General features: G+C 42.5%; 1 protein-coding gene across 1 annotated transcript in view; it reads right to left on the bottom strand.

Moving 5' to 3' along the window:
• Positions 1 to 3105: 3105 nt before the first annotated feature.
• fam20ca (FAM20C golgi associated secretory pathway kinase a) overlaps positions 3106 to 25000 on the bottom strand; it is a 38646-nt gene continuing 16751 nt past the window's right edge. The window contains exons 4-10 of the mRNA XM_020636290.2: positions 10130 to 10222; positions 6750 to 6865; positions 5821 to 6001; positions 5616 to 5725; positions 5430 to 5511; positions 5203 to 5262; positions 3106 to 4111 (exon numbers count right to left, since the gene is read on the bottom strand). Of these exons, the coding sequence (XP_020491946.2) occupies positions 3856 to 4111; positions 5203 to 5262; positions 5430 to 5511; positions 5616 to 5725; positions 5821 to 6001; positions 6750 to 6865; positions 10130 to 10222 (898 nt within the window). The 3' untranslated portion in view covers positions 3106 to 3855. The remainder of the gene's footprint in view (positions 4112 to 5202; positions 5263 to 5429; positions 5512 to 5615; positions 5726 to 5820; positions 6002 to 6749; positions 6866 to 10129; positions 10223 to 25000) is intronic.

Genomic DNA, 25000 nt, shown 5'->3' with positions numbered 1-25000 from the left:
ATTCTTACCAAAAACAACGCGATTTATTTCCCTTTTATTTAATATAAGTGTTTCAACATTAAATTAGTTAGCATTGGAGACCTTACTGACTTAATTTAGATTTTTGAAGTATTTTGTTTTTACGTTGGAAATGATGTTAACTTGGCGTCAAATATTCCAAGAAATGCATGCGCCAGTTCACACAGACTTCAGGTTCACTGACGAGGGAGTGGGGGAGGTGTGTAAGGGTCAGGGTCATCGAGGACACACACACGCACACGCGCGCGCGCACACACACCTTTGATCAATGGGAGGCAGGCCAGGAAGGGGTTTGCTGCTTTGTTGCCATAGAGACGGGAGGACAGTGGTGTTGGATACTGTTACTAGGCAGGAGAGGCTGCTGCTGAATGAGAAGCTGCGGGATGGTCTGCTGTGGAGGGTAAACAGCGTCAGGGCTGAGCGGAAGTACTGTCTAGGTTTTTTCATTTGGTTCGGTAGATTAAAAAAAAACAACAACAACTACTACTACTACTACTACTTAAAAAATACTTTAATAAGTCAGATTTGGCTTTGTGTTGATAGAAGTAAGATTTTATTTTAACTTTTCATTTTAACTTTTTTTGAGTTAATGATGTGCAACATGAATGTCTGAAGGGTCCAAGCCGTGCTATAGTCACTTTTATCAAACTAATTCAGAGTTGTTCATCAATTCTTGAAGGTTGCTCAGCTCTAGTGCACAACCCAGTGGTCAAACTGGTGAAGTGCAGCAACAATGCACACATTTTTCCACTTTCCCCATCAAAAAAAAATCCATTCTTTCTTTTTTTCTTTCTTTTTTAAAAGTAAAATAGTTGACAGTTAATTTAAAAAAAAATAGTAATTTTAAAATGTCATCACATTAAAGTCATGTATGAACATCAGTAGCCTAAAAGTTTAAGTTATGATAAACACTGGAGAGATGGCTTTAAAAACAATAAATCACACGTAAAAACCACTTCAACATTAATCCAGGGAGAAGGAGAAGCGTCATCCTCATGACAAACATGTAAACATCTCCACTGTTAGGCTACAACGAAGCTCGAGTGCCACCCAGTGATGTTTACCTGTAGCAGCTTCTTCAGGAGCTCCACGACCACAGCTGCGGAACCTTAGCGCCCTCTCCTGGTTGAACTTGGTATGTCATCGTTTACTGTCAATAAAGCAGAAACTACCTGCCACAGGACAGCCAACAGCTGCTCCATAACTTTACCAAAGTGGTACATTTTTTTTATTTAATCACAAATCAATCTCACAGCTTCCAGATTGTTCTCTCAGTTTTCAGCTGACTTATAAACATCTCAGCGCTGTCCATGGTGCTGCCCCCCCGTTCAGACAGCACCCACATGTGCTCCTTCAGGACCACGGACAGCTCAACGACCCTCCGTGTCCGCGCGGTTTCTGACGATGCATTCACGTGTTATCGGAATAATTGGAAAAATGAACACCAGTCCAGGAAACTGAACCTAAACGCCCCCATTAATGTTAGAAAAACATTGGGTACGCCACTTGCTGAGTTGACGTAGACTATTTGACGTCATATTATTTAGGAAAAAGGGCGGGAAAAAATACACGTGTTTATAGATAGGAACCTTTATTTATGTAGCCTATTGCATATCAAATTAGGCTAACACATATAGGTCTAACATCCCTATTTTTTTATTATTGTCCCCTATTTTAATACTAAATAGGCTTATTCTAAAACTGTACATTAATAAATAGCTAGTAGCATAGGGTAGTGTTCAGACTGTATCAGTGCCTCACATTTGACATAAAAGCTAAATCAGGCAGTTCAGATGTTTTATTAAGCTACAGAATTACACTGTTAGCTAACTGTCTTACTATTGATTTTATTTATACTGTACAATAGTGATATTCAGTTTCAGGCAGAGCTTAGACTTACTCTGAAATTTGTATTTGACTTAAGTTATGAGGCTAAGATGTAAAGTGACCAGCTTTGACTCACCTCTGATGGTGCAATAGTTCCATCTTAAGAGCCTTGATAATGTATTTGTGAAATGTGAAATTCAACTAAACCAGAAGGACTGTCTAATCTGCATTAGAAAAGACTACTTAACATAATTTGACATGTTGAAATGTGTCTGTTATGGATTGTTCTTGACTTTGAGCTCCAGCTGTATGTTGTGAATTGCACAGGTTAATAGTGTTGGAGTGTGATTGAGTCAGTCACAGCTTCATAATGAATGCTATCTGTGTTATGTGATTTCTTTGGGGTTGTCACTGCTGTTGAGTCGACACACCGTAATAAAAAGGAAACACTCACCTCTGTCCAGTCTCATGAAGGAGAAAGAGAAGTGTCACAAAGAGACGTTTGTGCTCACTTTTTGCTTTTATTGCACACTTGAATCATTTAGTAAACAGATCTTCACAGTAACAATGCGATAGCAGAAAACGGAAGCAAATCACTGTGCGGTGAAGCTCGTTCGGTCTTCAATGTATTTATAGGTATTTACACTGAAAATATGAAACCAGTGCCCAAGGTTATCCCTGCGGAGGGACGAGGCATTGTCACCTCTAAAAGCACTTCTCACTCTGAAGTCCAGCCTTTGTAGCTTTACACTGTTTGTAGCTCTATGAATCCTGTCCACACTGAAAAACCAAAAAAACATTCAAGTACTGTAATTCTGTCATTGCACAGGTACCAAGTTAGCCAGTGCACAGGACTCTCAGGAGGGGAAACTGCATGGCACCACTTCTACAACGTTAAGTCCAGAAGTAAGTGTCGTTTTCCAACCATCTGAACGTGAAAATAGTACCCAGAGTGGAATGTCTATTAAATCGTATCCAAATGCCAAGATACCTAAAGTAAATATTTCCCCAACATAAAGCAAAAAAAGATAATCTAGAACTTATTAAAACACTCCCACTCCCAATAAATAATCACTTAGACATGATAAAAATGAATCAACATACAAACTGTAGCTTTTTTTTTGCATCGCATACATCGACGGCTGTAAATGTTCCAGACCTGGGTGTCAACATGATAGTGCATTTAAAGAACACAAACCAGTACACTGCTCTCTAGTCTTTGTATGTAGAGTATTTTTGGTTTGGAAAATCTGATTTTAGTGTTGTTATTGTTGTTGTTGTTGTTGTTGTTGTTGTTGTTGTTGTTGTTGTTATACTGCACGTAGAGCCAGCTAGACTTGCAGGAGGGACGGAGGAAGAAAAAAAAAAAAAGAATAAGGCAAAGTGAAGGTGCTGTTTGGAGTACAACATTGATTAACAGATTTATGCAGTTCAGATGTGTGGTAACATGTTCACTCAGACTTCTCCATGTCTGAGCTGAAACAAAAAAGCTTATAAAGATTAACAGAACACACTGTTTGAAATATCTCCTGGTTGTACATTTTTTCTGCTGATTGTAGAAGTTGAAAACTGAAGAACCGAGACAGGTTGTACAAAAAAGAAAACCAAACATCTTCCAACACAATTTGTGAACCTTTTTATACATTTTGGAAAACTGCGAATAAAGCTTATTGTCTGACCATGTGGTGCCCAGTCAGTGTAGGTTCTCATTTGGTTATGTACTAATATAATAAAACACATAAAACAAAACCCTCTGACAGAGACAAACTGAACACAGCAGTGGCTCTTGAATGTCTCACACAGCATCTGTTTCTAAGAAGTCTCTCTTCATATCTGTGGACAGTTTCTTCTATACCAACAAAAATAAAAGCAGGTTCCTTAGAGGCAATAATGGCAAGTCTTGGAATTCACTGAATTCAGCTTGATATCAGAAGAGGGGTTTTTCCCCCAACAGCCATAGACGTCCATGTTTTTTTTCTTCTTCATGTGTTCCTCTGGTTTGCGCCCTCACTACCTGTGGCCCGGGCTCCTGTGGGTGGCTGTGTCGACTAGATCTTCCTCCACCACGTTAACGTGACCTTCTTTCTCTATGCAGCCCGCCAGGACCTGCAGCACCAGCCGAAGCCTGCGGTCCATGGCCTGGAGGTGAGGCTGGATGAGGATGGGGGTCAGTTTGTCTCGGAGCAGAGACTCCTCCATCAGCGAGCTCAGCTTGTACTCCTCTTTGGCCAACAGCTGCAGGCGCAGGTAGGTGGACTTCCTCAGTCTGGAGATGAGGGACAACAGATTTTTATTATTAAACTTTACTTCTATGTTCTAAATTTGATGATGAAATGATGAATGAATAAAATCTAACAGGTAACATCATTTAGGAAGATTGATCTTGTAGTTAAAGTCTTTACATGTGATTTTTCACACTTAAATATAATATAAATCAAGTATATCCTCTGAAAATAACTCTGTGAGTCATGACTGTCTACAATGGGTGTAACACCCGAGTCCCACTGTCTGTGCTGCTTTCCGAGTCCTATCTTCAGTTTGTTTACATCGGCAGGACAGCCGGCTGACTCCTCCCCTCACGTATAAAAGTTGTTTAATTGAGGGACTAGAGAAAAGAAGAATAACATACTGTACTCACTGCTTAACTGTGTTTCTAGATCACGCTCATTTCAGGTAAATTTACATGCAGTGTGAAGATACAAGCATAACAAAGATCGCTAGCATTAGCATGCTAACACAACAATGCAGCACGAGTTGTTTTGGTTTCATGCTGGTGCTCAAGGGCGACATCTGCTGGATCAAAAAATCTCATATAAAGCCTTTAAGGCGTCCAGAGGTCGAGTTAAGAAGCCTTAATGTAGCAGTAAACTAAATCTCTCATGACAGCTTGTTTACAAGACTGAATTAGTTCATTTAACCTCTTCTGACTCTTCAGTTATCTACAGTGTATACACTTTGAATTGATGTGACTTATTTGTTTTATTTTAGGGCCTTTATTGTAAAGACAGGTACTTTATAGAGGTGGATATCAGAGAGAGAGTGGGGAATGCCATGTGTGTAAGGAGCCACAGGTTGGATTCGAACCCCGGCAGCCCCATTGGAGGAGTATATCCTCTGTACGTGTGAGTGCACTAACCACTAGGCTACCTACGCCCCCAGGTTTTTTTCTTTAGTGTTTAATGCACATGTTAACATGAAGACAGTCGGTTGCACCTGATCCTAGTTTGGTGGTTTCCTAATAAGAAAAGTTTATTTATGGAGCACTTTTAGCAGACAAAGGTCACAAAGCAACAAAAAACAACAACAGCATACATACAATAAAGACAAGAACAAATGAGTACGTCATCAAAGTCTGACCTGCAGCACTGGCTAAGAGGCACCAGGATGGACAGCTCGTCATGGGAGTGTTTTCCAAACCTGCAACAGGACGGAGAAAGATAGAAAACTAAAGGAGGAGTCATTAAAACACAATCTGTGCTGGAGTTACATTATGTTACAGACATACACTTCAGTCTGTGTGAGATGATTCACTCATATGAATTCAACTTCATTATAGGAGATCAAAAACATTTGACCGTCTTTACCCTCTTCCGTTGTCCAGGTGAATTATGAACGTGTCATTTCCAAACTTCTCGAATGTCTCATAATGATGTCGATCCATGTTACCTGAACGAGGAGACGTCGTAGTGGAGAGAACAAAAGAATTGTGTTTAATTATAACTATATAATAATAACCTGTTTATGACGGTGATGTCATCATCCACTCTTACCCATTAGGAAGTCAAAGATGGTCATATCCATGACGTCCAGCAGTCGAGTGCCTCGGTCGTACGGAGGCGTCTGCTTCACCTCGTCGCAGTAATCCTGGTCAACCTCCCATCTGAGATTTCATTCAAAAAACATGAATAAGTATAATATATAGAAATCATAAAATGTGGAGGTAAAGTATGGCTTTCATTGTTGTCATAGTCTTACTCTGCTTTCTTGCGTTTGTGGTAGGAGCGTCTCCAGGGGTTCCTCCAGGTCTTACGTTTGGCCAGGTTTAAATCTGGCAGGAAGGCGGCGAGTGAGCCTTCGATCTGGTCCGGTTTGCCACACAGAGCGTGCTCGGTGGAGCAATAGTATGAGCACTCGCCGTAGAAGCAGACGTTATTGGCTAAGGAGAGAAAGAATGTCTGATTTAGATTTAAAATGGAAGAACAGGCAGAGGCTTGGCACATATTCTTTCTTGATCTGAATGAAGACTAAGGAGGAAATGAAAACTTTAACAGAGAAAGATGGCTGTGTTTCCATGGTTATGAGAACTGACTCAGCAGATATTAGACATAAGAAACAAACCAGTCTGACCATCCCTCTTACCTCTTCTTAATTTGTAAGATTTGTAAGATGTAAAATCTTCAACGTAATGTTCACCAATGATACGTTTACATTTACAAATTGACCTTTTCTCAGAATGATGCTAAAGTTTCCTCCTCTCATATTGTTGTCTGGGTTAAATTGCAAGTATTCACAATAAAAACATGTTTATTAACATTGCTTTAATTTAATGTATTTGGATGTTTTTAGTTTTATCTTAATAAGAAGGTTGTGTTAGATTTTTTTCAGAATTAGCTGGCCTACAGTGCCACCTTGTGGACACTTCCATGTATGGCATTTTTAAATCATCACACATGCTACAGTACTTTGCTTCCATTAGTACTGCCTGAGGAGCAGACCACGACAAACATCACTCAGACAGTCCCTCACCGCACACACATCATCCACTTTAAACATCACTCAGTTTACTTGAAGCTGAAGCCAGTGATGTGCGCTTGTTTTTCTTCTCAATCCAAACAGGAAGAGTGATGCAGCCAAGGTGCTGTATCACTTGTGCCAAGCTGCACAAGCTGGCAGAGTTTCTCTACCTGGTGAGATGAAGAAGGTCCTCCACAGCTTTTTATCGCGCGTCACGTCTCTGATCTCCCTCGTCATGTTGACAAGCCGTCCTGCCACCGGGGGAACCCTCCGGAAGTCCAGGATCCTACAGTGAAAGAGGACGAGGAAGGCAGTAGTTAAGTTTAGTGAAAAACCACTTCATGAGAAGTTCTGCAAACGTACAGCAACATTAAGGCCGGCATATTAGCAAAATGGAGAGTAATACACAGTAATTGCACAATTAATTTGACTCCAAATAGATGCAGCTTCAGGTCGACCTCCAACTCAGTCTTTGATGGTGCACCAGGTGGGACAAATTTCCATCAACAGCGTCTTCAGCCAGCCTTGAACCACACATACTGTACAAACTAAGAGAGTGCTTCTGCCCATTTTCATACAATATTCCCTTTGCATACAAATCCTCATGCAGAGAAAATGTAATAGTAAGCATCTTTCACCACATTTTTAAATTCAGATGAAGAGGAAAAACCTGTGAGAAGCCTAACCCTAAATCTAAAGAAAAGGTTGGCGCGTTAGACATTTATCCCCTGGAGAGCGTAAAGGTGAACTCTCCTGATGATGTGCTTTTAGTTTCTGCATCTTTCCTGCCTGTCTATTATTAACACTCATCACTTGTGCACTTCCCTAGAAATATCGGGATGAACTCTGCAGCAACTACTAGTATACTCATTTTTTGGGCCTTTTCTGCCTTTCTGTAGAGGCAGGACAGAGGACCGAGTCAGGAACTGGAGAGCGAGAAAGTGGCAAACCCAGGTTGTCCGCCTGGAGGTCTTCAGCCTCCACAAATGGGGCGCGCGCACAAACCACTACTCCACCCGCGGCCCATAGCAGTATATTTGTCATTTTTTGATTCTCTAAATAAAGAGAGGCACTACAAGACTTTCCTCCCATGTGTAAGTGTTTCCATAACAACCTGTCAGTCTGAGACTTCCAGCTCTCGTAAATCTTATGATTCATCATCCTTACTTTGCTTCCAATCAGCTTTTGTGATGGGCATCCTATAAGCATATTGACATCCAGCATGGAAACAAAGACTGAATGGTTTGTGTTTGCCTGCCTGCCTGCCTCGCCCTGCTGCCCCCCCCCACACAAACACTTTAACACTAACCTATTCTAACTCTTTTTCTAAATATAAATGTTCTGTTTGCTTCACTCTGCTCATATTCTTTCTCCACCTGCTCTCTGCCTCATCCTCTGATGGCAGCACACTATACCTATTCAGCCCCTCTTTAGGCAGCCTCTCTGTGGGTTTGCTGTCCAAATGACCCAGAACATTCAGACTAAATCTAAGCCTCCTGGGAGCACACACACACACAACACACACACACACACACACACACACACACACACACACACACACACACACACACACACACACACACACACACACACACACACACACACACACACACACACACACACACACACACACACACACACACACACACACACACACACACACACACACACACACACACACACACACACACACACACACACACACACACACACACACAGAGAGAGGTGAGTGTGAAACTTTAGCCTATAGAGGACACTATACACGGTCAGCAAACTGCACCGTCATGTCTGGCCGTGGTGACAAAGGAGCACCTGTGTGAGTGCGTTCACATGTGTGGGTTTGCCTGAATGAACCCTCATGACTCTCAACAGATGGTAATAGAATGGCCAGAACAACTCCCCCCCTCCCCACCGGATTGTTGATGGACGGTCTGCCTCCCCCCACCCCCGTGCTCCCTATCCCTCTTCCTGCATCTTATCCCATCTCTCCCCCTATCCCTTTCCAACCCCGGCGCAGTCTAGGCCTCTGAAGACTGTTTTGTCATGAGCCGGGGATCCGGCCGAAGATTTCTGCCTTTTAATAAGGCAGTTTTTTCTTACCACTGTAACTTTTGCTGCTTTGCTAAAGTGCTCATGATGGATAGGCTGGATCTTTGTAACATAGCAATGAGTAAGGTCTTTTACCTGCTCTTTTGTAATGTTAACAGACAAAGCGTGAGGTATTTTACCTGCTTTTTGTAAAGTGTCTTGAGATAACACTTGTTATGAGTTGACGCTACACAAATAAATTGAATTGAATTGAATTAATATGAAGCAAAGGCACAGAGGAGAGGATTAACACAGCGCCTGAAATATCAAAGTCATTACTGGAAGGCAGTGATTCTCCCTCTTCACTTCAGTCTCTAGGATATTTTTGTACATTTCATCACAGTTGTCTGGAATAACAGATCTACACAGAGTTTGAGTCGATATGAAGCTATAAATGAGTCAGAGCTCAGACTGGACTCCACAGGCTGCTGCTGCCGTCAGGAAACTGGACTTTTAATTTGTCGCTCTTAAACCATCTCCTGGTAGTAATGATGTTTCCTGTTTGGCTTCATCTTTCCTGCCCACGCAAACACATGCATCTGAGGTCACCAAACACACCTAAACTGACCTTTAGGCTGAGCTCAGACGACAAGAGGTTAAATGTCCTGGATGAACTAAACACATGGTTGCATGAAACACAAAAGGAAAGCAACTTTGCACATTGTCTCAAGATCTGAAAATGTCACACGTAACCTCACAGAGGCAGATGTAAACTCAGCAGAGCGGGGAAGTTTTGAGAAGTATTTACAGTTGCATGGAAACAACTCTCTCTCTCTTTCTCTCTCTCTCTGTCTCTCTGTCATTGGCTGTTGCCATCCTGCTCGGAAAGTACCAAACTAATAATCCAGGGTTTAACTTCTAAATGTCAAACATGTCGATGTTATCGGGGCAGCTACGATGGGTCTGCAGCCGTTTTTGGAGGTTTGAGATTACATCTGTAAAAACGCTCACATAACCGAATAATCTGGGCTCAACATCAGCAGGAAGCAGGAAGCAGGGGCACAAACCAGATCCATTCCTGATTGTCAGGAGGATGGAATCAAGTATAAAAAGATATCTGTGGTCTGACTTCTGGCCTATGACAGCCTGCACACATTTAATCATCCTCCCCAGAATCCCAAACGATCAGATTTGACTCCTCTTAACGCTCCTCTGTTGAGAGTTTTTTTTTTTTTTTTTAACCTTGTCTGCTGAAATCTGCAGAGTAAAAGGATCATGAGGGAATCATTATACTCAGCTTCAAGTAAAGATGATCTGAGCGCTCTGTGTGTTATCTAATCCCTCGTGTACCAAATCCCATTCACATTATCACACTCTTTAAGTGCATTACCGGCGGCACACCTCCGGTTTTTAAAATGGTTGTCCTGTCTGTGTGAACGAACCTGGGTGACCTCTTACAGACTGAAGGATGATTGGAAAAATAGCCCTGTGAAGGGAAAACCGACGAGTCACAGAAGCTCACCTGTCCAAGTGAAACGCAGCAATCTCAGCGTTGTGCCTCTCAAAGTCGGAGAAGTAGAAGAAGTCTGGAGGGGTTTCCTGCTCTCGGGTCTGCCTGAAAGATAAGAGTACAGAAAACATCAGCAGGGTGATTATTTGATGAAGAGCATCCCATTCTTTTTAATTTAAAAACTCTTATATTTCTTTATAAACATCCTAAAGAGGAAAGGGTGAAGATGTGGATTCTGCTCGTCTCCCAGACTCAGGTGACAAAGACATTATAACTTAAATCTAAATAAAAGCTTTAATTAACGTCAGTGTTTCTGTATTTCCGCTGTTACCATCTTTTGATTTGAGATATTTCTGTTCCTGTCTTATGCAAATCTGCTCGGCTTTCATCAGCTTTTGTTTTCGTCTCCTGCAGGGTGGAACTCATCTCGGCGCCTGCATCCCTTTTCTGGGACAGCGGCTGACGCACGAGACCAAAGCCTGTGTGGACACGGCTGCTGAAGGGGAAGCTGGATGAGATTCTTGCTCACATCCTGAAGTTCCTTCCAGCGATCACACTCACTCTCTCTCACACACACACACACACACAAACAGACATCATAGAGATGTGAAACACTGCCAGCCGAGCCATGGATCTGAGTCAGGAACTGCTAGAAGCCTCTTTGTGTCTGTCTGTCTGGCAGTGGGATATTATCCCTCCACACTTTCTTTCCCCCACAAACACAAACACACACCTGGCATTAACCTGCTGCAGCTGCTCTGCTTGCACACACACACACACACACACACACACACACACACACACACAGACACAGACTCTCCAACATGCTGCCACCTGCTCCCCCCCACCTCCCCTCCTGTCTTCAGTGCAGATTGGACTTTAAGGTGGAGGGTTGTTTTAGTTTTCCTCCCTCCGTCTCTCTCGATTGTCTCGACAATCTAAACCACTGAAAATAACCCGTCCGCTTCTTCACTAACGTGTCAGGGGAGCAGCCATTTACCCCAAAAAATCAATCCCTGCTTTTGTAATCCCTTCTTCTTTTTTCATCCACAGCCATGAAGGAACAAATGGTGTTTCTAATTTCAGGGCGCTAGACAGCAAAAGAAAAGATGTAGATAAAGAGGGCAGGTAGTTTTAAAGGTGACCTTTACAAGCTGGAGCACTCATTGCACCTGAGACGCACATCGTTATCAGTCAAATACGTCTCTTTCAAAGCAACCTTATCGTGTAGAGATTATCAGCGCTGCTAAAAAAAAAAAACCCGACCACTGAGGGGGGAAATGGAGGCTTTTCTTCTTCATGATTTAGGCATGAGTTGTGCATAATAACAGTTTGCACTTCAATAACTCTGCACAGAAAATCAGAAAGAAAGAGAGAGAGGCAGTCAAACGTTGAAGGTTTGTTTTTATCAGGAGAACAAGGTTTCTAGTCAGTTCCCTTAATGATGCTTTTCACCCAAATGTATTCCACCGCATATGACACCCCTCGTCTAGATTTCAATTTCCATCGTGCAAAATGTGTAACGTAAACCTGACTGATGGGTATAACTGGCTTTGGTTTCCGTGGTCACTAAGATGTAAGAAATTAAACTTCCTGTCACGGTAACAGATTTTAAAACTTTGATACGATTCTAGTAAAAATAAGACCACTGGTTCCTGTTTCAATACCACAGCGACAGAAATGGAAGTCCTGGGCAGGTGTAACTTCTTGTTTTTATATTACAAAAAAATTGCAGGCAAATTCCTGCACACTGGATAAATTGCATATTGCCAAGGTGCAATTTAGACAATGTGCAGGAATTTGCCTGCAATCCTTTATGGATTTATTCCTCTCCTATGCACCTGTCTCAAGTTTTTTTTTAAAGCTTCTGTATATTTCAATTCTATCAATCATTAAACTAACAGAGAATTTGTCGTTAAAAACACGTAGTATAGACAAGTATCAAGGTATTGACTTTCCAGAGGAACGCTCACACAGCCTTCACGTGATAAAAAAAGACCATGTAAGTGAGGTGGAGGCTACAGCAAACATACTGTAGTTCAGCAGAATCTGTGTGTGTGTGTGTGTGTGTGTGTGTGTGTGTGTGTGAGAGAAGTGATGAAGCTGAACTGCTTGCCTCTGTGGACTCTGTTTGTGCTGACTCGGCAGTTTTAATACTCTTTCATGAGCTTAGACCTGCACAGTGGAGGGTTATATTAAAGAGACGGGAGAGAGGAGGAAGAGGGGGGGAACATACCAACAGCTGTGGCCCAGACTCTGCAGACCCACTCCACGTTTCTCTCTCTCTCTCTCTCACACACACACACACACACACACACACACACACACACACACACACACACACACACACACACACACACACACACACACACACACACACACACACACACACACACACACACACAAGCTATGACACAAGTAAATTAATTTATGTTACCAACAGAAAGAGGGCAGCAAAGACAAACCCATTAAAAAAAACTATTTCACCTTTCAGAATGAGAAGAAAATGACCCTCTCTCTTCATGTGATCATGCTGACTGAAAATGTATGATACTGTATGAGTAAGGCTGCCCCCTAATGGTCTACAAGTGTTAGTTAATTAGAATAAAGCAGAAAACACAACAACCTTAAAATCACTCTGAAGCTGCACATTGTCTGTTTTCTGTGTGTCCATTAAAAATTTCTGCTATGATATCTTCTGATAGAGTGCCAGATTTTTAAACTTCAACATGATACTAGTACAAATCAAATAATATCAACATCTGTTTCAATACCACAGAAAGACAAATAAAAGTCCTAGACACTCAATATTGGGTAACTTCTTGGTTTTAAAGATCAACAATTGTAAACATACTCCTGCTTCATGGCTAATTGCACAAAATACAAATTACAAAATGTCTGTACCGAAACATAGTACATTGAAACATGTAGTTATGCATTTTAGACAGCGTCTTTGGTTAAAAATGTGATTGACGTTCTGACGATTTTTAAAGCTTTGGTACTTTTCCACTCTATTGATCATTAAAATAATAATTAAAACATGCAGTGTCGAACACTATTTTAAATTTAGACAATCTTATATACATGTGATGTAGTCCGGCATACTTCAGAAAGACTCCTAAAGCAGTTTTGTATTTTTATATGATGTAGCACAGTGTTACTAATGTTACTTTTCCTTTGGTTTTAATCCTGAATAAATATAGAAGATTCAAATGAACGTCATAAATGTGCATAAAATAGTGGAGAAGGAAAACAATCATCATAATAAAAATAATAACGCATTTTATTTGTAGTGCACTTTTCATCTAAAAACTAAACCTTCAATCGGGGCAGCCTTTGACCCCCGCTGCATTAATACTGTAAAGGCATCCCGCTGATTCACTGTAGACAAAGAGAGAGAGAGAGAGAGAGTGGGAGGGGGAGAGAGGGAGAGAGAGAGAGGGAGAGAGAGGGAGGGTGCACAGGAGATCTGTCATCTACTGGTAATCCACTGCAGATTTCAACCCCCCACTGACAAGCACTTTGTCTCTGTCTGACTCTCTGTCCTGTGTGTGTGTGTGTGTGTGTGTGTGTGTGTGTGTGTGTGTGTGTGCGTGTGTGTGTTTGTGCATTGCTACCAGATCTGATTATACAGTATAAACTCACATTCGGACCTGAACAAATGAAAAGATCTGACCGTTCAGCATTCAGTCATCCAGGAGCCATGTTTGTGTGAAGCATCCTGATGTACTCATACAAGACGCTCAGAGGCAGAGCTTTTGATTTACCAGTTCAGTTAGGTTACGGTGCTGCCAAATGAAATTCCCTTTCGCCAGCCTGACCCCACTTGACACCAATTATCAAGCATCCTGCAGTGTCTCTCCTCCGCTTCTCCTCCTCCTCCGTATTCTTTTCAATCTTTCCATTTGCACCCTTGTCAATGTTTGCATCCCATCTCAGCCATTCCCCCCCCCCCCCCCCCCCCATATTTTCCTTTTCTTTTCTCCACCTCTTTTTTTTTTTTTCATCACAACCCAATAAAAAGACAACATATTTGCCTTTCAAAAAAACTAATTTAACCAACGAATGTATCATTTCCCAACCCTCTTGACGTGTTTTTCAGGGAGTATCGTCTACAGTGTGAATCATCTACGGTAGAAATAGTACGGCTGATTGTACGACTATGAGGGTTTTGGCTCATTCAGGACATTGGTGTGTAAGTGGCACCTTGTCGAGCAGCCTCACGTCTCTCAAGGTGACAGACAGGTGAAAGGATGGAGCACGAGATAAAAGATAGTGAGATAAAACCCTTTCAGTCTGCTGATTTGTGTCAGAGGATGCTCGTCTGTCAGCAGCGTCACATGCAGACAAGCAGAGACTGTCAAGGCTATGTGTGTGTCATAACATCTGCAAACAGCTGTAGATATATTTTGTGTGTATATCTGTCTCTGTCTGTCCGCCTCTTTATTTCCCTCAATGCATGCCGCTTTTTTTTTTTTTTCCCGCTTCCTTCAGCAGTGGTATCGCAGAGAGGGATCTAAGATTTGGCCCCGAGGCCCCGAGGTAGTCGTCTAGATTGAATTTCAAATCAATGTTACACAAGTTGTGTTCTAGTGCTCAGCTATTTTCAACACACAGGGGTGAGGCATCGCCGGGAGGGAGAAGGCAAAGTTATCCGCCTGTGTGGGAAGCAGTATGGGCGATATTAACATAAGAATGCTGGGAAGAAGACGTGACTCGACGAAGACGGATGAGGGCCTCGAGTCCGTGCTTCAATTTCAAAGTTATTAGATACTCATGGGGTCGGAGAGAGTGGGAATTAATATGAAGACTGAGTGAGACTACCAGTGATCAGATCTCTGCAGTGTTTAAGAATTCAGTATGTGGGAGTGCGGAGGTGCAGAAATGTGTGTTTTGATCTTTTAGACGCGTGAGCTGCTCCCGGGGTCATGTCGTTTTATTAATGATCTCCTTTAAAGATATGATTCATTAAACTATTACATACTTTATACATTAAACATCTGAATCCATTATGAGGGTACATTCATTATAGATTATATACTTGAAGGGATTCTGCCTTTATGTGTGAGAAACTTTTCACCATGATAAGGGATATATCTCAGCTCTCATTGGCTGGAAGCTGTGGTAACCTTGGTAACTGCATGATATAGTGGAAGAACAATGGAAGACGAGCTTGTTAGCAGTTTCAAAAAAGGACCAGAAGGTTAAGACAGCCAGAGTGAGGCTGAGTCTTCTCTGTACGGATGCCCGGAAGGTCAAAACGCTGCAAAATCTTACTTTACAAAGCATAAAAAAGAAATGCAAATCCTATCATACAACTCAACATGTTTTGGTGATATAACACAACTCTGAACTTTGGGATCAACTGATGGTGTGAGGAGAATAGAGGGGCTAAATCGTAGATTTCCATAAAGTTACAGAAGGGTTAGCTACAAAAGAGAGACGTCTGAAGTCTGTGCAAATGTGACCAAAACGTATATCCACTGTATTTTTCTAGATCATTTTGGGTTGTTTTTTTTACCTTAATTTTGTTCAACAGAAGATGGACAGGAAATGTGGGGGGAGAGGGCGGGGGATGAAATGCACCATAAGCATCAGGATCGGTCGTTGAACGGTGTGACGAGGACTGTTAGCCTCTGCACATGGGGCGCCTGCTCCAGCAACTGAGCCAAAACCAGCGGCCCCACAAAATCTGTGTTTGCATCTGTTATGATGGCCGGTGCTTTCCATCATTTCTTTCTCTAACCTGCCGCTTTGCATTGTGGGTAACAGTACGTGAGAGAGACTGGTCTTACCAGTTCTGTACTACATCTGGATATTTTTGGCATACTGCAGATCTTGCATTTGTTTGCATACTGCATTTTGGTCAAATCGGTACTACTAGTACAGTAGGAGGTTTCAAAACAGCCATACACTTGAATGTCCTAATTATACAAACACTTCTTTAAAATTTAACATTTCTCACCCAAAAAGTTTGCATCATTCCTGAGGCATTATGAACATATTCAATGAATGTGCTCCCTCATAAATCATGCACAAAGTCTCTTCTGTAACGTTTTTTAAACCTGCATCAGTTTAAGGTTTTCTTTTCCCATTTCATGGAGCACTGCTATCCTTCAAGGCACCTTATCGCCACTACTTGTACATTTCCATGACCTTTAAAGTTGACAAATACGAGTGTAACCTTGCTCCACTTCTTGAGGATGTGCATCATCATGTCTGTTTTGGTAGGGCATTGCAATACAACTAATGAAGGGGCCGTCGAATACTCCACGAGGCAGAGCTCAGGAAACTTTCAAAGTGCACGAGCTGGTTGATGAAAAGTTGAAACAAACAGACCTTCAAAAGAAAATCCTTACTCATAAATGTGTATGTGTTACAGGATGTTAGAAAGAAAGGGTATTGATCCTTAAAGGTGAGTTTAGCCAGACTTTTCTACAGTGTTCTGCTCTCCATCTTCCAGATATCTCATTCAGTTTAATCTCACATATTCCTCTTCTCCCAATTATCCTCTGTTCCCTCTCTATCTCTGTCTCTGTGACCTTCTGGCCGTAATAAAACCTGCAGGCTGAAACTGAAGCCTTGAGTTTGGAATCCAAATGCGCGGCTTTGAGAGGGGGGATAAGAAGCCGAGGGCTAGGTCACTATCTGTGACCACCAGAGCGCTCTGGCAACCCTTGAGATAGATGACAGAAATCCTCAGAACTACCGTAAATTGTGTCTGTGAGGGGGCGAGCGAGTCAGAGAGAGAGAGAGAGAGAGAGAGAGAGAGAGAGAGAGAGAGAGAGAGAGAGAGAGAGAGAGAGAGAGAGAGAGAGAGCCGTATCCAAGTGTCTCATCTGGCCAGATGGCTGGGAGTCCCTGTCTGTATGTGTCAGGGATCAAGCCATGGCTTATGGGCCTGCAAAGCCCCGCTGCTCTGTGACTACCCTCTGTGTGTTCAGTTTAACAAGACACACTACACAGGGACACAAAACGAAACGCACCAAATACTGTAAGACCAGAGACAGAATGGGTCAGGAATCAGGAATAAAACAGGAGCTCAACCTCTAAAACAAATATAAACGATAGGATCTCAGTCAAAAAAATCGACTGAGTGATTGAAACCCACATTAAAGCCACGCGGGGGGATTAGTGCACTTTAACAGAACTGAGCTTCATGAATACAAAATGAGTTGGTTGCAATCTTGGTGCTCAAGTTCTCTCCTCGTGTTTAAGTCTGAAAGTATTCTCCTCGAGGGGAAGAAGGATTTGTTTTTCATTCTAAATTCAATGACTGACAGCTCTCCTTCTTATCAGCCTCTTACTTGTTGATTGATATCTTTCATTCAAACATGTTCATAAAACATGAATACATACTTTAAGCATTTAGACTTTTTTCACAACTTACAGCTAAGGGTCAGCTTCCAACATTGACTCAATAACACTGTGGATTTATAATATAATTCCCCATGTTGCAGCTCCACTGTGCAGGCTGAATCCCTCACCCTCTGTCTCTGTGCTCCACATTTCTCTCAGAGCTATTTCTGAAATGTCTGTGAGATTTCTTTATTTATATATTTCCTGCTGGCCCTAATTGACTGGTGTGTCATATTCATCTGTGTTCCCGTGGGCATGTCGCTCCGTAGAGCTCGGTGTTCAAAGGCCTGAAATCACCGCAAAGACCCGAATAAAGCTGCAGGATTAGATCTTTCGGGATCCCTTCCCCTACAATCATGTTAACGTGATCCCTGAGTCAGGAGCACGCATGGAACACGTCTAAAAAAATCTTATTAGTATCACTGCTTATTTTCACATTTGAACACAGCAACACTTTGGAGCGTGTTTCCATGTCAAAATAAACTCCAAACGCTTTTTCACTTTCATTGAGAAGTGCTTGTGAGTGGCAGCTTTCTGATGTCAGCGGGCCAAAACGTTTGATGACTCAACTGCTTTTCAGTTGCATTTCATTCACTCACAAAATATTCCAAGTGCATATTTATGGTATAACAACAGCTTAAAGAGGACATATTATACCCATTTTCTAACTTTTCAAACAGTGAAAAACAATGAAACATCTGTGCTGTGCTTTGGTCAAAATATAACAAATAATAAATCCTCAAGCACCAGAGGAGGTTTGTGATCCTGTATAAACCAGCTCTCTCAGAACGCTCCGTTTCGTTGTGTGTGTCTCTTTAAATGCAAAGTCTCGGTGTTGTAAGACTTATGCAGACCACAAACAAAGGACTGGATGTTTTTATTTCACATTTTGTGGATTTTTCATAATATGTCCCCTTTAACATCTAACGTTTCCTAACAGCAACAGAGGTTGGAAAACACAGATTGTTGTGTTTAGTAGTAGACGGGGATAGTTTAGAGACTTCTTCAAGATCCAAGTCTTTACCGGCATCACTGTCGATACTTTTCTCTGTGTGCACCACTTGACTTCAGTCCTCCTTGCACGTTTACATCACATGCCTGTGCTGATTATTCAGCTGCTTAGACGACGTGTAACCGCTGAATCAATACATATATGTATGACTTACCTGACAGGTAATTCTGGTGCTGACTGAAAAGAGGCAGAGGACAGAGGGCCGACAGGTAGCGACGGAGCTGATCTCCTTAGCGTGTCAGGGCCTTAAGTCAAATAACAAAGAGTACAGACTGGACCTGCTCTTTTTGTAAAGTGTCAAGAGATAACATCTGTTATAGAACGGCACTATACAGATAATAATGATTGATTGACTGATATGACCTGAAAAAAAGCTTTCATTGAATACAAAAAACCCTGCAGCATGTGATGCATGCTAAGTGCCTTTACTGTAGGTTAATTCAGTGGAATAATACCGCTGTTATCATGTAGGTACGCTGAGTGTTTCCTAAGGGGATTATATATTCTTATAAGTACCTAAAGGATCCGACAGGTTTTTATGGTAACCCTTCTTTCAGTCTTTCTCCGTCTCCCCTGCACCGTCATCCACAACAAACACAACACACACATCAGTTGATCCGCAACAATCAGAAGCGTTCCAGCAACACAGAGCCGCACTCGGTCATATTTACATATCCATCCACAGAGGATTAACTGTTTTTCAATAGCGCGAGAGTCTGAGACAATCCCCTTCGCTGGGTGCGCGCTTCATGACAGGCTTTGCACAGAATTTGAACTATGAATTATGCAGAACAAACACAAAACATGAAGGGTATTCCTGGGTCAACAGCGATTAGATGTCAAAAATTCAAAAGCTTGAAGATGTTCAAAACAATAAGCTTCAAAATGTGGCAGAGTTTGTGGATGGATGCTGCAATACAGACAGAATCTGATCTCTCCTGCAGCTTTCCTCTGCATAAAACTCTTGTTGCATCTTGAAGAGTTTTTTCAAGGCTGACCACCTGTTCTGCAAAAAATCACCAATACTTTGACAGCTACAACAAACAGAACATCCTACCCATACCATCCACCATAAAGTGAGGCGTGCAAAGACGCCTTGGGAAAATGCTTCTGGATTATTTCCTTCCCCTCAACCACAAATATTAAACCTCACAACTTGAAGTCTTACAGAGAGCAGTCATGATAGGATAGAGAGGAAGGCACTAATACACATGACCAGGGCCGAACAGTCCCTCTGTATTCTAGTCCAGCAGGAAATTCCTCCAGAAAGCCTCAAACAGTTGTTTCTATCCCTCACAGATCCAGATCTGCACAGGAGGGAGGGACCGAAGCTTCAAAAGACCTACAGCTAGATATCAGTCAAATAATGTGGGAAAACGGAGAAGAAAGCATCCAGCTTTATACGTCTGGTCTTAAGGAGGCAACAAGAGATCAGAGAAGGCAGAAATTATTTCCATAAAAAAAAAAAATTGGATCGCTCTCCCCCTGTTGAGATCAATGGGGATTTTTAGAGCTTTACCTGTGTGTGTGTGTGTGTGTGTGTGTGTGTGTGTGTGTGTGTGTGTGTGTGTGTGTGTGTGTCTGTGTGTGTGTGTGTGTGTGTGAAGGGTTTTTCTATCTGCCTGCTCACAAAATCAATGGGCATTACCACAAGTCTTCATCTCATAGGGACTGACTGGCAAGTGCTGGTGTTCAGCATGACATGTAAGCTGAAGCCTGATGAGAGGAGGGAGGAAAAAAAATCCCAGACCGAAACGCATCAGTAAAGTGCAGAAAGTGCAGGGCTGGCGAAAAAGTAGTCCCTCCACTCATTGAAGAGGATTAGGGGGAAGGATACAGAGAGGAACTACGCTTAAGGATATATGTCTCAGACAGTGTGAATTCCCAACACGGAGGCTAAGTATTAGCACGGATGCTTTCATGTCTTAAGGCTGGAACCATAGACTGTATGATAATGGATCGATGGGTTGTCATTGTCGACACACACATGCTGCCGTTACTGAAAAAAAGAGCACTGTATATATTGCATAAATATGTTGCCTATAATTTGTGCAATATACATAGTGTGCAGGAGTTTGCTTGCAACATTTAGTGATTAAAAACAAGAAACTGCTGGATACTGGGAGAAGAACATTTAAAATGGAAACAAAAGACACAGGTGACGCAGTGATTTAGGTAATGTGACACCAAACAGACAGCAGAAGCTTCCTGTGTCACTAAATGGCCAAATCCATACCCTTCACCACAATAACGTGCCAGGCGGTAAACATAATTACTTCTGATGTGAAGTGGAGCATTTATTTAAGGAGCCAAATAATTGGGAACGACTTGCTTTGGAGCCGGCCTCCAAGTGGCCATTTGAGGAACTGCAGTTTTAGGCATTTCTGCGCTGGCATATTTATCAGCACTGAAGTTTGCCGCTTTGAATTAAACCACTTGCAATTTAACTAGAGCAGTATTCAGAGTTGGAGAACTGCTATGTCTCTCAGATGGTTGCATGTTTTCTCTCAGTCATAACATTGAATTGAGGTTCATAAAAGGCAATGAGAGATCTCTTACCAGGGTTAGAACACAATCATGTTCTCCTCTTGGGATAGCGTTCAAAGCACATTCCCTGAGTGGAAGTTGGCAGATAACTGGACCAGAATGAGTGCTGAGGAAGAGACGACTGAAACACCTGCCAAAACTATTTAAAGCATCACACCTGCACACAGGTCCATCCTCCAAACTAGTCCGCGGTACACACCATTAAGAATTTATTTGATTATCGCTAAGTAGCTGCTGAACAGCAAACACCAATTATGTTAAATCCTTGGAAGCATACATTTTCCAGAAGAACTGACCCACACACACACGCACGCACGCACACACACACACACACACACACACACACACACACACACACACACACACACACACACACACACACACACACACACACACACACACACACACACACACACACACACACACACACACACACACACACACACACACACACACACACACACACACACACACACACACACACACACACACACACACACACACACACACACACACAGAGCACTCCGATCCAGGACGTGGAGTGTGTCTGTACGCTGTGAGCCAAGATAAGTTAATTGGATTGTGAGTAAGCATTTTTGGACTTCAATTATCTTTGCCCATCTGTGGGGGTTGAACATCTTGAGGTGTGTCATCAAAAACAATCCCATTAGCTTAACCTAGAGATAAGAAAAATGAGCGCACACACACACACACACACACACACACACACTCTGTCTGGCTCTTTCTCCTACCGTCTGTTTCCCTGCTGCAGCTCTCTAACTCTCCTAGAATCATCTTCTCATCTCTCTGCTCTCTTCCTCAGGCAGTGTCCACTGTTGATGACCCTGCCACTTTAAAGTGCCCTAACTATAAAGCAGTCAGCCATCTATCCACACTCCCCATCACTTTCTCCCCTTTTCCCCTCTGCCTCTCACCGTTTGATGTCCTCTTCCTGAAGGACACTTTGGCTGCTGGCCAGTCCCTCCCCTCCTTCAGTGTTGTCTTAAGACTGAATGTGGACACTCCACAAGAGGCGATAAAGACTGTCAGATGCAGACATGCACACACACACTCACAGCCGCGGCTCCGCAGAGGAAATTGGCAGTGTTTATTTTTGACTGTCTCTGAAGATGCCAATAATGCTTGAAAGACTTGGTTTCTCATTATCTCAATGTGAGGCTTGTTAAAATGCCATATTCCAACAGTGCATGACTGATGACCGAATAGCATTTGATTTAGCGCTGCCGCCTGCTAATGAATGTGTTTATTAATTACCTGAGAAGCTTTGGGTTAGTCGCAACAACCTGTTCTGTTCAGTGCCAAACATTACAAGCTCCATGCAGTTCATCCATCAAAGCCTCAACTCAATTTTAAGCAGGCTGTCGGTTATTTTCAGCGCCGTCACTTTTTCCTCACTGCTAAAATGGATTGCGCACAATTGGGTGAAACCTGACTACAAGAAAATCAAACTTTCGATACTTCAACCAAAAAAAAAAGCAATCATAAGAGTCTTTCCACAAGGCTGTGTCGCAGACGAGGCCCCAAAATGGAGGCATGGCTGTTTGTGCTCCGTTCTCTCCCACAGCTGAACTTTTCTATTTGGTCCTTGTCAACAGTCTTGTTGTGCTCGGTGGTTTGTGGTCAGATGCCGTTTCCTAAATAGAAACCATCTATCAGTGGCTAAAGTGGTGGCTGAGAGATTGTCATTGTGGTCGTGAGTGGGTGACAGTGGCAAAGGAGGAAGTGGTGAAGCCGCTGGAAAAACAGATCCGAGGGTTGCATTTATCCTTGTGTAAGAGCTAAAGTGGCATGGGAAGAGTCCAGCACACTTAAGGATGAAGAGAGTTCATTTGTGAAATGAATGAGGAGGAGACTTCAGATGTTCTCAGGGAAGAACTAACAACACATTTCAGTGGATTTAACATTCTGGGACGTTGCTCTAAAGATAGATTTACAAGCTCTCAATGAAAATGAAACAATTGCTCTCCCTGGTGAAGACTATGCAAGATATTGTTGAGTGTCCTCTTCACTAATATCGGTCGTATATCATGAGGCACTGTCCATGAATCATGGTGGGACGGCTGCTTTCAGCAATCTGACCTTTAATGTTGCTGCAGACTGTGTCTCAATGCATCATCTTATTATGATGATGATGGCTTGTTGGTGCATTTGGACCCGCTTGTGTATATACCACAAAAAATAAGGGACAAAAACATCTTTGCAATATTGTGTAATCCAATAACAACACCACAAAAAAATATGTTAACACTGAGTTGAATTCAAGAACTCTGTGACCCTACTGAAGCTCGAGAGTATTTCTGAATGCCTTTGCATTATATGGCATAATTACTGGGTGGCAAAATGGCTTAGCCGCGCTTAGCACCAGGACTCCGGGGACGGCGAGTCTGGCTGTTGGTTTGCTTGGTGCACCGCTTTGGTCCAGATGGAAATATGTCAAAACCATTCTCTGGATTGCCATGTAGGTTTGGACAAACCTTTATGGATCCAAGACTGAGCACCACCAGATGGTAGCAAAAAATGGTTTCAAGCTAAATTTCTAAACAAATATCAGATACATTGAGTGGAAATTTGGTGCAGAAATGATTCTATGATCCCCTGACTATAAATGAATGCATCCATTTAAGACTGAGTATGACTTGAGTGGGTGAGTTATATCAACATTCAACCCCAATCTTGTTTTCATGCAGTACAGTAAAGTATAAAGACTAAAACAGTTTTATCTGCAGCAGATGGAAACAGGTTCATTTCTGCTTTGGGATTTTTCATGGGGCTCCTGGGGAATGGTTTGCTTTTGGAGTTGCCTCCAAGTGGCCACTCAAGGAACTGCAGGCTAAGGCACTTCAGTGTTGGCTTCTTCTTTAAGCACAGCAGGTGCTTCTTAGTCAGGACCTTAGAGAGGACTGGGGGAGGAGGGGTTGACTTTTATAATGTTGTTCATGCTATTTTTGATAAGATGTAATTAAAAAATCCATATAGCACATTTATGAGCTACAAATTAAAGTCTGCTGTGCGCCCTGTTACATAACATAATTAACAATTGCGTGAAGAGGATGTAATAACATGCAGATAATAAGACACACACATCTCCCAGTGCTTTTTATATCTTATGAAAAAGCACTACTAGAGCAATCCATTAGAGAACAACCTTCCTAGCAGCAGAGACAAAGATCCTCCCTGCACCTCCAGCACAGAGGTTCTTCTGTTTGCACCACTGCTGCATAAAGGTGAGTGGGAGTGCGAAGGAGTGACCCAGGCAAGCCCTCGGATCAGGTTCCTTCTCCTCCAGCCCGGTGATACCAGAGCCGGCCACTGCAGCCCCTCCCACATCCTGCCCTCACAATGGGCAAAGCCAAGGGGAACCCTCCTCTGGTTTAATTGGCAGACAAAGATCGCATTCTCCTCCCCGTCCACTGGACTCTGTCTGGGGGATAGGGGAGTCACACACACCCTAATTGCCACCTTGCACGGGACAGGCTAGACATGCACAGGCCTGGCCCAACAATGGATGTATTAACCCCCTGCTCAAAACTATCACAAAGGACAAAGTTACACAGCCACAATGTCCTCTCTCTTTCTTCCTGTCGTAGAACTGTCGTTTCATTCATTCAGCCCAGGTGAGCTGCGATGGATCTACCTGGGAAAGGCCTTAATCTAATGACTGGGCTCAGTTGTAAGTGGTGGTGGTGCAGCAGCGCGTGTGGTCTCATTGTTGGAGGCAACAGTTGGTTTAGTGACAAAGTAACAATGGAGCATGTGTGCCCTGTCATTTTCTACTTTTAATCTGGCTAAGCCCAGACAATTATCCTCATTATAGCTTCTGAGAGAGACTAGGAAATGGAAAACACAAGCGCCATTAGCAAGATTTTATGTCACACAGCAACTTGTTGTCTAACTTGTCAGAATAAATTGCGAAAAATGCAAGGTCTTAATCGCAGGTAGTGTAT

Source organism: Labrus bergylta, chromosome 16, assembly GCF_963930695.1.
Source record: "Labrus bergylta chromosome 16, fLabBer1.1, whole genome shotgun sequence".
Lineage (NCBI taxonomy): Eukaryota > Metazoa > Chordata > Actinopteri > Labriformes > Labridae > Labrus > Labrus bergylta.
This window is presented reverse-complemented; position numbering and strand designations above follow the sequence as displayed.